Source organism: Lepisma saccharinum, chromosome 1 (genome assembly GCF_977018435.1).
Source record: "Lepisma saccharinum chromosome 1, izLepSacc3.1, whole genome shotgun sequence".
NCBI lineage: Eukaryota > Metazoa > Arthropoda > Insecta > Zygentoma > Lepismatidae > Lepisma > Lepisma saccharinum.
The window spans coordinates 95004761-95017304 of record NC_139229.1 but is presented as its reverse complement, the minus strand read 5'-3'; the positions used below and the strand labels follow the sequence as shown (position 1 = coordinate 95017304).

At 38.4% G+C, this 12544-nt stretch overlaps 1 protein-coding gene across 2 annotated transcripts in view; it reads right to left on the bottom strand.

The window, feature by feature from the left end:
- LOC145985011 (uncharacterized) overlaps positions 1-12544 on the bottom strand; it is a 39111-nt gene that overhangs the window by 10164 nt on the left and 16403 nt on the right. The window contains exon 3 of one of the 2 annotated variants that reach the window (XM_083118503.1): positions 11530-11608. The exons of the other annotated variant lie outside the window; for it this stretch is intronic. Coding sequence (XP_082974629.1) covers positions 11530-11608 — 79 coding nt within the window. The remainder of the gene's footprint in view (positions 1-11529; positions 11609-12544) is intronic. 2 annotated transcript variants of the gene reach the window in all.

Sequence of the window (12544 nt, the reverse complement as noted above, 5' to 3'; positions counted from 1 at the left end):
TGGTGCAATGCGTACAGAGACATGCAAAAGCAAATAACGTTCACATGACAGAAGAATACGATCCTAACGAACAATCGAAATACATATTTTATGTGGATGCAAATAATTTATACGGACATGCTATGATACAAAAACTTCCTTACGGCGGGTTCGAATGGGTGGATACCACTTCCATTAACATTAATAATTTCAACGACTGTGAATTTGGCTTGTTTATAGAGGTGGATCTCGAATTCCCGGACCATCTACACGATTACTTCAAAGATCTACCTCCTGCACCCGAACTAAAATGTTCGCCTGATTCAAATCAACGTAAGCTTCTGTTAACATTGGATAGGAAAGAGAGATACGTTCTCCATTACAAAAATCTTCAATTCTTAATTGAGAAGGGAGTTCAAGTAATAAATGTGAGAAGAATAATGAAATTCAAACATTCCGAGTGGTTGAAACCTTACATTGAAAAAAATACGTATCATAGAACACGCGCCACGTCAGATTTAGATAAAGATTTTTTTAAACTCATGAATAATGCTGTTTACGGAAAAACAATGGAGAATGTCAGGAAGCACGTGGACGTGAGATTAGTTCCCGATTCAAATAAATGTAGAAAATTGATAGCATCGCCGACATTCAAATCACGAAATATATATGATGAAAACCTGGCCCTGTTTGTGATGGATAAAAAAATAAACAAGTTCAACAAACCAATCTACGTGGGGGCGACGGTTTTGGATTTATCTAAACTGCATAAGTTTGAATTTCATTATAATGTCATGAAACCCTTCTATAATGAAAATATAACACTTCTGTATACGGACACGGACAGTTTTATTTATTCCGTACAGACATCTGACCTCTACAACAATTTGAAACAACCGAAAATGATTGATCATTTCGACACATCTTCCTTCCCTCAACCAAACAGATTTGATCTCCCTTCACGCAATAAAAAAGTGCTTGGTAAAATGAAGGATGAATGCAACGGAGAAATCATTCTGGAGTTCGCCGGCTTACGTTCCAAAATGTATGTGGTGAAAACAGAAACCAGCATCACCAAAAAAGCCAAAGGTGTTGGTAAAAATACCGTGAAAAACAAGCTTGTGTTCGAGGATTACATCAATTGCCTCTATTCACAGTCGAGGATTCTACGTTTGGAGACAAGGATACAAAGCGTAGACCATGTGATTACAACAAACAAAGTTAGGAAAGTAGCATTAGATCCGCATGACGATAAAAGATGTATTTTGTCTTGTGGAATCCACACGTTTCTCACAACGTTGCAACGTTTAGATAGTCGTTGATTTTGTTTCTGTATTTTCCGTCGTTGGGTTTCCTCGTCACGTCGATCGTCGCGAATCCGAAATCGTCACTGTTCCAGCAAGTAGAGCAGCGTTCCGAAAATTGATTGATCAACAGGCCGTTGAGTTTAGATAACATGGAAGGTAGAAATTCATGATCTGCCGTGCGTTGTACAGTCTCCATTGTTTGCTTTCGGAAACCAAAGAGATTCATTGTCCTTGCTAGTTATTTATTGTGTATGTGATAATTTGAGCGAGTTAAAGTTTTTTTTTATTTTAGTTATAGTTATTTAAGTTTATTTTTTTTTCAATTGCATTGCCTACAATTTTTACTAATTTCTAAACGATAGTGCCCCCAAGGCAACGTGTGGATTCCACAAGACAAAATACATCTTTTATCGTCATGCGGATCTAATGCTACTTTCCTAACTTTGTTTGTTGTAATCACATGGTCTACGCTTTGTATCCTTGTCTCCAAACGTAGAATCCTCGACTGTGAATAGAGGCAATTGATGTAATCCTCGAACACAAGCTTGTTTTTCACGGTATTTTTACCAACACCTTTGGCTTTTTTGGTGATGCTGGTTTCTGTTTTCACCACATACATTTTGGAACGTAAGCCGGCGAACTCCAGAATGATTTCTCCGTTGCATTCATCCTTCATTTTACCAAGCACTTTTTTATTGCGTGAAGGGAGATCAAATCTGTTTGGTTGAGGGAAGGAAGATGTGTCGAAATGATCAATCATTTTCGGTTGTTTCAAATTGTTGTAGAGGTCAGATGTCTGTACGGAATAAATAAAACTGTCCGTGTCCGTATACAGAAGTGTTATATTTTCATTATAGAAGGGTTTCATGACATTATAATGAAATTCAAACTTATGCAGTTTAGATAAATCCAAAACCGTCGCCCCCACGTAGATTGGTTTGTTGAACTTGATTATTTTTTTATCCATCACAAACAGGGCCAGGTTTTCATCATATATATTTCGTGATTTGAATGTCGGCGATGCTATCAATTTTCTACATTTATTTGAATCGGGAACTAATCTCACGTCCACGTGCTTCCTGACATTCTCCATTGTTTTTCCGTAAACAGCATTATTCATGAGTTTAAAAAAATCTTTATCTAAATCTGACGTGGCGCGTGTTCTATGATACGTATTTTTTTCAATGTAAGGTTTCAACCACTCGGAATGTTTGAATTTCATTATTCTTCTCACATTTATTACTTGAACTCCCTTCTCAATTAAGAATTGAAGATTTTTGTAATGGAGAACGTATCTCTCTTTCCTATCCAATGTTAACAGAAGCTTACGTTGATTTGAATCAGGCGAACATTTTAGTTCGGGTGCAGGAGGTAGATCTTTGAAGTAATCGTGTAGATGGTCCGGGAATTCGAGATCCACCTCTATAAACAAGCCAAATTCACAGTCGTTGAAATTATTAATGTTAATGGAAGTGGTATCCACCCATTCGAACCCGCCGTAAGGAAGTTTTTGTATCATAGCATGTCCGTATAAATTATTTGCATCCACATAAAATATGTATTTCGATTGTTCGTTAGGATCGTATTCTTCTGTCATGTGAACGTTATTTGCTTTTGCATGTCTCTGTACGCATTGCACCATTCCACCTCGTATCCCCCTCTCGATAAAATATAACATGTCCACGTCCGGTATCAATTCGAGTTTTATTTTTGTCTGTAATAACATGGCAGACCACGCTAAGCCCGAGAGACCGTAAAAATATGCAGGATCTAATTTGTAAATATTCGCCGACGTTTTCCTGAATGCTTGAAAAACATCCGCGAGTATTGTCACGTCCAGTTTTAAGTAGGCATCGTGATAATCGCCGAGTGTCCTACATCCTAATTTGTCCCACATCCGTTGCGCGTGTTCGTATTCATCGTCCGTGATTCCTTTCTCTCTGAGTCGACTGTAAAATTCTTTTTGAGGTGGAAGAGTGTCGTCGTTAAATTTAGAATTATCACTAACATATTCGTAAGGGTAAATACCTTTACGTCTAATCATTTCTATGTCTACGGTGGGAAAATTAGCTCTCGTTATTCTAAATTGTTCAGGCGAAAGTTTGCTTGCAAGAGCGTCCAAGCTCGCAGATAAAAATCTGTAAGAATCTAAAAATCTCATCTCCACAGTTTCGTTTGTTCCCGGAATCAATACTCGCTTGCTGACACTGATGTACCTTTCTTCATTCTCTGCTAGAATATTTATTTTTTGTCTATCATATCCAAGATTCCGAATTAAGAGATGGAAGTCGTAACCGCTGCCATTATGAAGGTATATGGGGACAAACGTAGGTTTTTGGATCTTTAGATTACACGTGTTACAGATTCCACCGATGTAGTTTCCGGTGAAGTGATTATGGTGAAATACTTTCCGGTTCTCGTCGGTGAAACGTTGATCGCACACCGGACACGTTTCAATGTTATTGTGAGATTGAAGTTCATCGCTGGATAATGGAAGCATTGGTTTCGATTCGCGTAAGAGGCTGCCAATGGTCTCAACCTCTTCAACCATCTTTTCAAAAAAATGTTTGATTACGTCTGGTCCTCGGTAAACGTACGGTTCATCTATCCTATCCTGTCGCACAACAACGTATCCGAAACTCGAGGCTTCGTGCAACTGATACGGTGTTGTGGAAGAAAGTTCGGGGTCTGGTTCGCAGTACGACAACGGTTTGAGAAAAGACTCAAAATCAGCAATGATGATTGCGGGATGCTCCAAAAATGCCTTATGCATCCTAAATTCTTCGACCTCTTTTGATTTCGGCATCAACATGCGAGTCGGTCTGTTGCCACCGCAATAAATTTTATGTTCGGCAAGTTTCTCGATAGCAATCTGACGTCCGGTGTAATTTTGATAATCGACTCGTTTTCGATCGTCGAACGTGGTCAAACACCTTGGACAAACTTCGATGTGGTTTGCATGCTTGGTTGATTGACTTCTGACCAAGCGTGATAGTGAACGAATGAGACAGTAATGGTGAACACTGTCGTTTGAAATTAGAAGAAGATTAATCACACGAGCATCATTATCGTCGACATCGCTTATCCTGACGGGATGCACGACATGTTTATCCAACGTATAGGAATACACGTTGATGATTAAGCGTTTTCCTTCTGCATCTCGTGCTCGTGTTTCGAATTTTGATATATCAGATATGGTCATCGGGTATTCGATGCCAGACATTACACTTTCAAACTCGGACTCGTATTGTTTGTAATGATAAACCCGTTCTGGATTATTTGACCAATAAATCGGGTGAAGTTCCGCCAACACACACCAAAGAAAACACTTGTTATCACTGTTCTGTATATTTAACACAGCCCTCTTGTGTTGAATGTTCGGTGGAAGAGGAACGTAGCTGGAAGCGCGAAGAGGCGAGAATCGGTTCACGTAAACAGTTAACGTGTGAGGACTTCCACACAGAGACCATCCCGACCCTTTAGCCTCGAAATCGTCGTGTTTCTTAACCAGTTCATTTGAAAGATCAGAATAAAATTCGTCCAAATTATCGACGTCCGCCAAATGAAGAGCCTGGTTTTTTGTACGATGATAAAAAATACTTGTTGTACCATCGACTTTTTCGTATTCGGAAAATAGATCAACATATACTTTTATGGAATTATTTTCCAATTTACGAGTATTTTTTAGAATATTTATCACGGATGTTTTCGTTTCACGCAAGAAACTAAGAATATCCCGGCCTGGTTCCGAAGTAAAAGAGAAATCCTGAATATGACGGTTAAATGCAGATCTAATTGGTTTTCGTTCATTACATAATTTAATTTGCTTGGAAGTGGAAGCTTCGGTTTCTGGATCATCGATTTTTCTTTTCAATATTCTTTGTTCGGTCGATGGTTTGCAAATTTTCAGGTGTTTATTTAAATTTGCAATGCTAATCATCTTTCCGCATCGAGCACAAGGCTTAGAAGGTAACGAACGATTAATTCTCGAACCTGTTTCGCTACATCTTGCCCTGTGTACCGACAAATTGTTCCTTGAGATTAGCTTCCCACAAGTAACACATTCAGTTTTATCATTTTTACGATTGAAACTGGTGGTGGATGCCATTGCTTTCTCCAAAATCACAGAAATCAAAAAATCTAGTATATAGCGATACAATTTTCAGGTATGTTATTTTATATAGAATTTCTTGGAGTGATTACAAAACTCAAAAATTCAATCTACTGTAAATAGAATTTCAGGTATGTTATTTATATAGAATTTCTTGTGTGCGAATACAAAAAACTCAAGAATTCAATCTACTGTGAATATAATTTTCAGGTATGTTATTTTATATAGAATTTCTTGAGGTGATTACAAAACTCAAAAAAATCAATCTACTGTGAATATAATTTTCAGGTATGTTATTTTATATAGAATTTTCTCAGGGCGAATACAAAACTCAAAAATCCGAGACAGTTCAGTTTTAACGTGTTCATATTTGAAAAAAAATTGCAAAATACCCCGACAAGGTTTCAACTACTAGGACCTCATTACCATGAGCCTAATCCTAGTAAGCCACATACACACCTCTTCTTCGTATCGCATATGCTAGTAAGTCAGATGACATATTGAGAGAATCACATTTCCCCCAATGATCCCACCACAACAAACGTCGCACATGCTAGAAGAAACAGGATCAGGATATTTTATGCTAAATTTACGGCTGCCTGTATGCAGTTATAGGCAAATCATTAAAAGAGCGCTCTAATATACAATGATTTCTCCTACCATGTACCCTAACATAAAATTTAACATACCATGTAAAATTTTGATTCGTCTATATATACCCAACAAAACTCAGAAACTGTCATACGCGAGAGCTATATTTTGCAACAACTATAATTACCCAACACTAGTAACAAGAACAAAAAAAATATATCAATTAGATGTATAATATTAATTAGTAACTTTAGATAATATTAATTATTAGTTTTCAGTTGTAATTAATTTTAAAAAACAATTAATAACATGTTAGGTGATGATAACCAAGTGCAAAAAGCATTGCATTTTTTTTACACACAAACAAAGCACCACTTAGTTCACAAAACCTCTAACAGATGGCAGATAGTTACACGGTTCTAGTTAGGATGATGATTTTTGGGTTGTTGGATTGGGGTTGAAGAAGACTATTTGTTGTAGTGACCACAGTATTGTTTTTTTTTTGTGTGTTTTCTGTTCTCTTACGAGAATTAATATAGGTTGTCATAGAACCCTCCAATTCATGACTTAGGAAAAATCTGTTTGGTGATTCATCACGTACACCTACACGTGAGAAAAAGTATGAATAGAACCTATGTTCGGAAATCCAAAATGGCGACCGGAAGTGGGGTTATCTTGGAAACGGTAAGACTTAGGAAAAATCTGTTTGCGGATTCATCACGTACACCTATACGTGAGAAAAAGAGTGAATAGAACCTGTGCTCGGAAATCCAAAATGGCGACCGGAAGTGGGGTTATCTTGGAAACGGTAAGACTTAGGAAAAATCTGTTTGCGGATTCATCACGTACACCTACACGTGAGAAAAAATATGAATAGAACCTATGTTCGGAAATCCAAAATGGCGACCGGAAGTGGGGTTATATTGGAAACGGTAAGACTTAGCAAGAATCTGTTTACGGATTCATCACGTACACCTACACGTGAGAAAAAATATGAATAGAACCTATGTTCGGAAATCCAAAATGGCGACCGGAAGTGGGGTTATATTGGAAACGGTAAGACTTAGCAAAAATCTGTTTGCGGATTCATCACGTACACCTATATGTGAGTAAAATATGAATAAAACCTATGCTCGGAAATCCAAAATGGCGACCGGAAGTGGGGTTATATTGGAAACGGTAAGACTTAGGAGAAATCTGTTTGGTGATTCATCATGTACACCTATATGTGAGAAAAAGTATGAATAGAACCTATGCTCGGAAATCCAAAATGGCGAACGGAAGTGGGGTTATTTTGGAAACGGTAAGACTTAGGAAAAATCTGTTTGGTGATTCATCATGTACGCCTATATGTGAGTAAAATATGAATAGAACCTATGTTCGGAAATCCAAAATAGCGACCGGAAGTGGGGTTATGTTGGAAACGGTAAGACTTAGGAAAAATCTGTTTGCGAATTCGACGACTGCAAGATCAAGAACGTTTATCTGAAGAATGGACGCAACGAAGTGTTCCCGCGCGAGAATTACAACCTCGACATGACCAAAGATGATTACCTCAAACTTTACGAAGCTTACACCTCTTACAAGCGCGTGACCGAGGGAAGCGTGGACATGTACTACGCGCCCAGCGAATTCAAAGCACGGAGACCCATGTTCGTCATCAACACGACGAAGCGGAAGCAGGTGGTGGTCAACGATCGCACCAACATCAAGATCGTTTGCGAGTTCCACGACGCGCTGCCTGCCGATACCGTGTGCAGCGTCATCCTCATCGCAGAGAAGTCCTTCGCGTACGACGTGAAGAACGAGAGGGTGACGGAACAGTTTTAAAATTCGTAAAAAAAAATTGCCACATACTAAAAAAAAATCAACATCCAACACATTTTAGGTTATATAAAATTTGTGAAAACCTTAAAATACTGAAATATTAAAACAGAGTCGCTTGTAGGTTAGTTCGGTGCGTAAATAAAAAAAATAATAGGTTAAGTTATATCACTTAGGATCGTAAAAAAAATAAAAAATCGTAAGAAAAAAAGATAGGTTAAGTTGTAATACCTACCAAGTATGAGTGGGAAAAAAAGGGAAAAAAGGGAAATTTTACTAAAACATCGCTAAACGCTAAAACATCGACAAAAAATTGTCAAAATATGTCAAAAACTGATATTCAATTGATAAAAAAAGAGGCTACAAATGCATACCTACTAAGTATGACTTAGAAACAACCAAATAGCACTACTCTCGAGGTTAGCCGTAATGAGTAACTTGTGTGTCTCAGTGAATAAGGAAAGACATCTGGTACCCTTCATCAAAGGGAAGGAAGCAGTGGACCAAAACCAGAAGAATAGAATATAAAAATGTAACGATTCGTGTGTTAAGGCTTGCTATCTTTCGTCATCACGCTGCATCTCCTCCAGACGCCTCTGGCACACAGCCAAAGGGCCGCCAGTGTGCACGCATGGAGGGCGTCGATATCCATATCCAATCTTTAGTCCCATTTTTGTGGCGATACTCTTGGCAACTGGGAACCTTAACCTCTGCTGGTTAAGCTGTCTTCCCTTGCCACCACACCATTCTTATCTGAACTACATTCGAGGTGTCCTCCACCGTCACTCTCCGTTGGTCCTATAGAGCTGCTGTCACGACGGTTACTGTGGCTATGTTGCTGATGCAGCATATTGGATCTCCCTCGCCTGCGCAACAAATTTGGTTTTTATTTCGTCTTCTCCGCGTAGAGGGAACGTAGTATGGATCATCTACATCTTCATCGCCCAATGTGGTATTGACTTCCTGGACGTCCTAAGGAGGTACTTGCTGTTCATAGATATGAGTACCTTGTTGACACGTATTTTTAAGTCCTTTGTTTCTCTCTCACGATGCCTTGCAGTGCCATCAAGTTCTTCTAGATGGTCTTAGCGCTTGTTCCTATCATGTGCAGCAGTCTCTTGGATCTCTGTAGCCGTTTAAAATGACTCCACTTTCTTCCGAAACTGTTTCACTCTTTGGAGCTCCAATTCTTGTAGCTTAATTTTCCCAAAATTCTCTCAGTTTGTCATGCATTTTCTTCATAAGCTGACGGATTCTTCCATTGCTGACTGTGGAAACGGATACTCTCTTCCACAATTTCTTGTTATCTTCTCGAACAAGCTCCGTGTCACTAAACGGCGGTTTCCGCGCTCCGACGACTACATCTTGTCAGTGCTGAAGGTAACACCTTCCACTTTTTCTTGCGTTCCAACCGTACTATTTTACCATCTTTTGCTGGCTTTGACGTTCTTCTTTAGGAATACTGGGCCAAATGTGGGTTATAACCCAGACCAAGCACCCCTTGAGCATGCCACTGCTTGTCCCTCTTCCATGCACAGGCTCGATTGCTAATGCAACCATCTTCAGCTCTCAAGGCTTATTTGTTTATGAACATTTTTTATACATAACAAGAACATTACAACAACAATCGAAACAGCACAAAAGATGCGATCCGATTTATGGAGGAGCTCTGCGTAATTTATAAAGTTATAATAAAGCAATAATAATGGCAAGTTCTTTTTCACGATTCATCTTGTAGTGGACCTAAAGTGATGACGAATACCCAGAGACTGTAATATTAAAATTTCATTTTCATATAGGCTGAGAAAAAGGAACATGAAGCCACGACAATTATGCTAACATTGTCCAGATAGGCAATTGAATCCCGCCTCTGCTAACATGTATTTTGTCCGTTGTACGATCAACTGCTCAAATGTAACAACCTGTAACAACCTCATTGTACGTACTACCATGTGTACTTCGTCATCAAAATATCGTACTGACTTATAGGATAGTCACGTTACAATGTAAGAAGTATATGTGATTGTATTCAAATTGAAGTATGCTTGATTTGGTTTATTTTACTTCGTTTTTCTGCCACTTTTGGCTGATAGCGAAGATGATGAGTGATGATATGTTGAAATTGATGAAGGAACACTCACAAAGAACGCTCGTGCTCAGGCCGTGATTCGAACTCCGGTCCTCTGGCGTCGTAGATCGCTGTGATTACCACTCCGCACGGAAGTTGGCAGTAGTTATGAACTGATTGATACAATAATAAATAAACAGTCTTGTGAAAATTTCATTTTTAAAAGGAAAACAGCAGGGGCGGCTGAAGGGCTCTCGCTTAAGGGTTTGGCATTCGTACCGAGTTTGGCAGACTTCCGAAGCAACAGAAAAAATATGAGGCGTTGCGGATACTAAGGGCGAACTCAACAAACGTACATTGTGAGGGAAATGCGTTCAAGTTGTCAGGCACAGGGTGCGAAATCACTGCAGATTGGTGGGGGAAGGTATATATATATATATATATATATGATGTCATTAAATATGTGTCAATTATTAAATAATCAAATTATATTATACAATATACAATATGTTATATAGACTGTCTTTCATTCAAAATGTAATTGATAATTGAAGATTTTGATGTACTACTGATGCTATGAACAATGATTTGCGTAAGGGAGGAGGGACAAAAATCAATAGACATAATAATAAGATAATAGTTTCCTGTATAATATTCACATATAAGTGCTATTACGTGTTTTACTAATATATTTATATACTTCGTGGTTTCTAACGAAAGGCGATGAGAAGTGGAGAAGAAATAAGTCGGTCTAATTTCTACGTTCTGGGGATTGCTGGATTCAGTGTCCTAAGATATGAGGCTCTTTGTTGTCAGTTCTTCTTTTTGTATGTTATTGATATCATTCCAGTCAAGTATATTCGAAACCCAAACTAATTGTTTATGTTCGTTGTTAAAACAAAAACTCTCCCCCCCCGGAAGAGTTTGGTGGGGGAAAATTTCAGGACAAGATTGTTGGTGAGGGAATCCCCCCACCCGGGATTTCGCACCCTGGTCAGGCACAGTGCGAACTCCAAAAAAATTGGTAACAGTAGATCGGAATGTCTCATGCGTGATTTTGAAAGTTTTTTGTGGAGTTCGCACTGTGCTTGACAACTTGAAACGCATTTCCCTCACAATGTACGTTTGTTGAGTTCGCCCTTCGTATCCGCAACGCGTCATATGTTTTTACATAAAAATCCGCTCCTATTCACGAGTAACATCCAGCATGGCATTGTAAAAAAGGCAGAAGAAACAGGAGGTGATTCCCCCACAGTCCATGCATGATCATTGTTTAAACGTGTTCAATTGCTTGCACTGGCGTACGCAGAGGGGAGGCTGATGGAGCTACAGTCCCTCCCGAATTTTTTTATAAAATCAACATTTTGAAGTGAAAGCGGTAAACATCTCGGGAAAAACCTAAGTGATAACTGAAAACCCACCTCAAAATGACCCCCGATTATTATTTTCTTTGTCTTTGAACAACCTTTAAAGTTAAATATGATAATTATGAAATATTTGATACAATGCAGCTATGTAACATCCACCTCTACAATTCCAGCCCCTCCTGAAAAAAAACCTTGCTTGTAACAATCTACAATGCAAGCAACACGTACAAGACTAATTAGACAAGTGATCTACCGCCTAATACAACATGGACAGAGGCTTACTGTAAGTCACAGGTTCCTTCTCTTCTGCTATTTTTACGAGGTTCTGGGCATCTTCCTCGCAGTAACAATGGTGTATTTTCTGAAAACAAACATCATATTGTTCTCATACAATGTTTTAATCCATTTCTATTTTGATAGTGATATTGTAAAACAAAATTGAAACGGAAAAGGATAGGAATGTCTGAAATTAGGAGATCTTGATGAAGATGAAAAATAGTATGTTCAGTCTTGTAGCAAACTCCATATGATAGCTTTTGGTTTGTAAAATGTTGAGAATGTGATATCGTTACATAAGAACATGTTTCTGTTCAGTGTCTTGCCAAAGGGGGGAGGGGGTTGCGGGGGGTCAACAGCAGGAAAAGATGGCAAAATCAAATACTAAAAAATTATACGTAACCCCATTCATCTTTCGAAAATCCTTGGCACGTCACTGTTTCTTCTGCTGCACACTCCTGTTCAGATAAAGTGGCACATTCTTGAATTGTTTATCTCTACAAAGTGTGCCACTTTATGTGAATAGGAATGTATCTTTATATTATTCTTTCAAACTTGGGGAAATAGGACATATAGTACAGGGTCAACGAAGTTAGTAATAACATGTGTTTTACACAGCGTATATTTATACAGGAATTTTTGTCTGGGGGGAGCAAGTACCAGGATAAACGTACCAATAATAATAATGTTAATAAAAATTATGTTCATAATAATAATGTTACTAATAATGTTATTATAACATTATTATTATTATTATTATTGATTTGCTTCATTTTACTTCGCTTCTTGTGCCACTTTTGGCTAATTTGCGAAGATGGGGATGAGTGACGGCATGGTGAAAATGATGAATGGATACTCGCAATCCATGCCCAAGCCGGGATTCGAATCCGGTAGCAACATTATTATTACTACTGGTAGTGGTAGTATCAAAGATGTTGTTATACTCGTAAATTACGCAAGAAGGGGGTAGAAGTTTGTGCTAAAGCATTTGTGTTCGAACAAACGATTTGAATTATTTTTT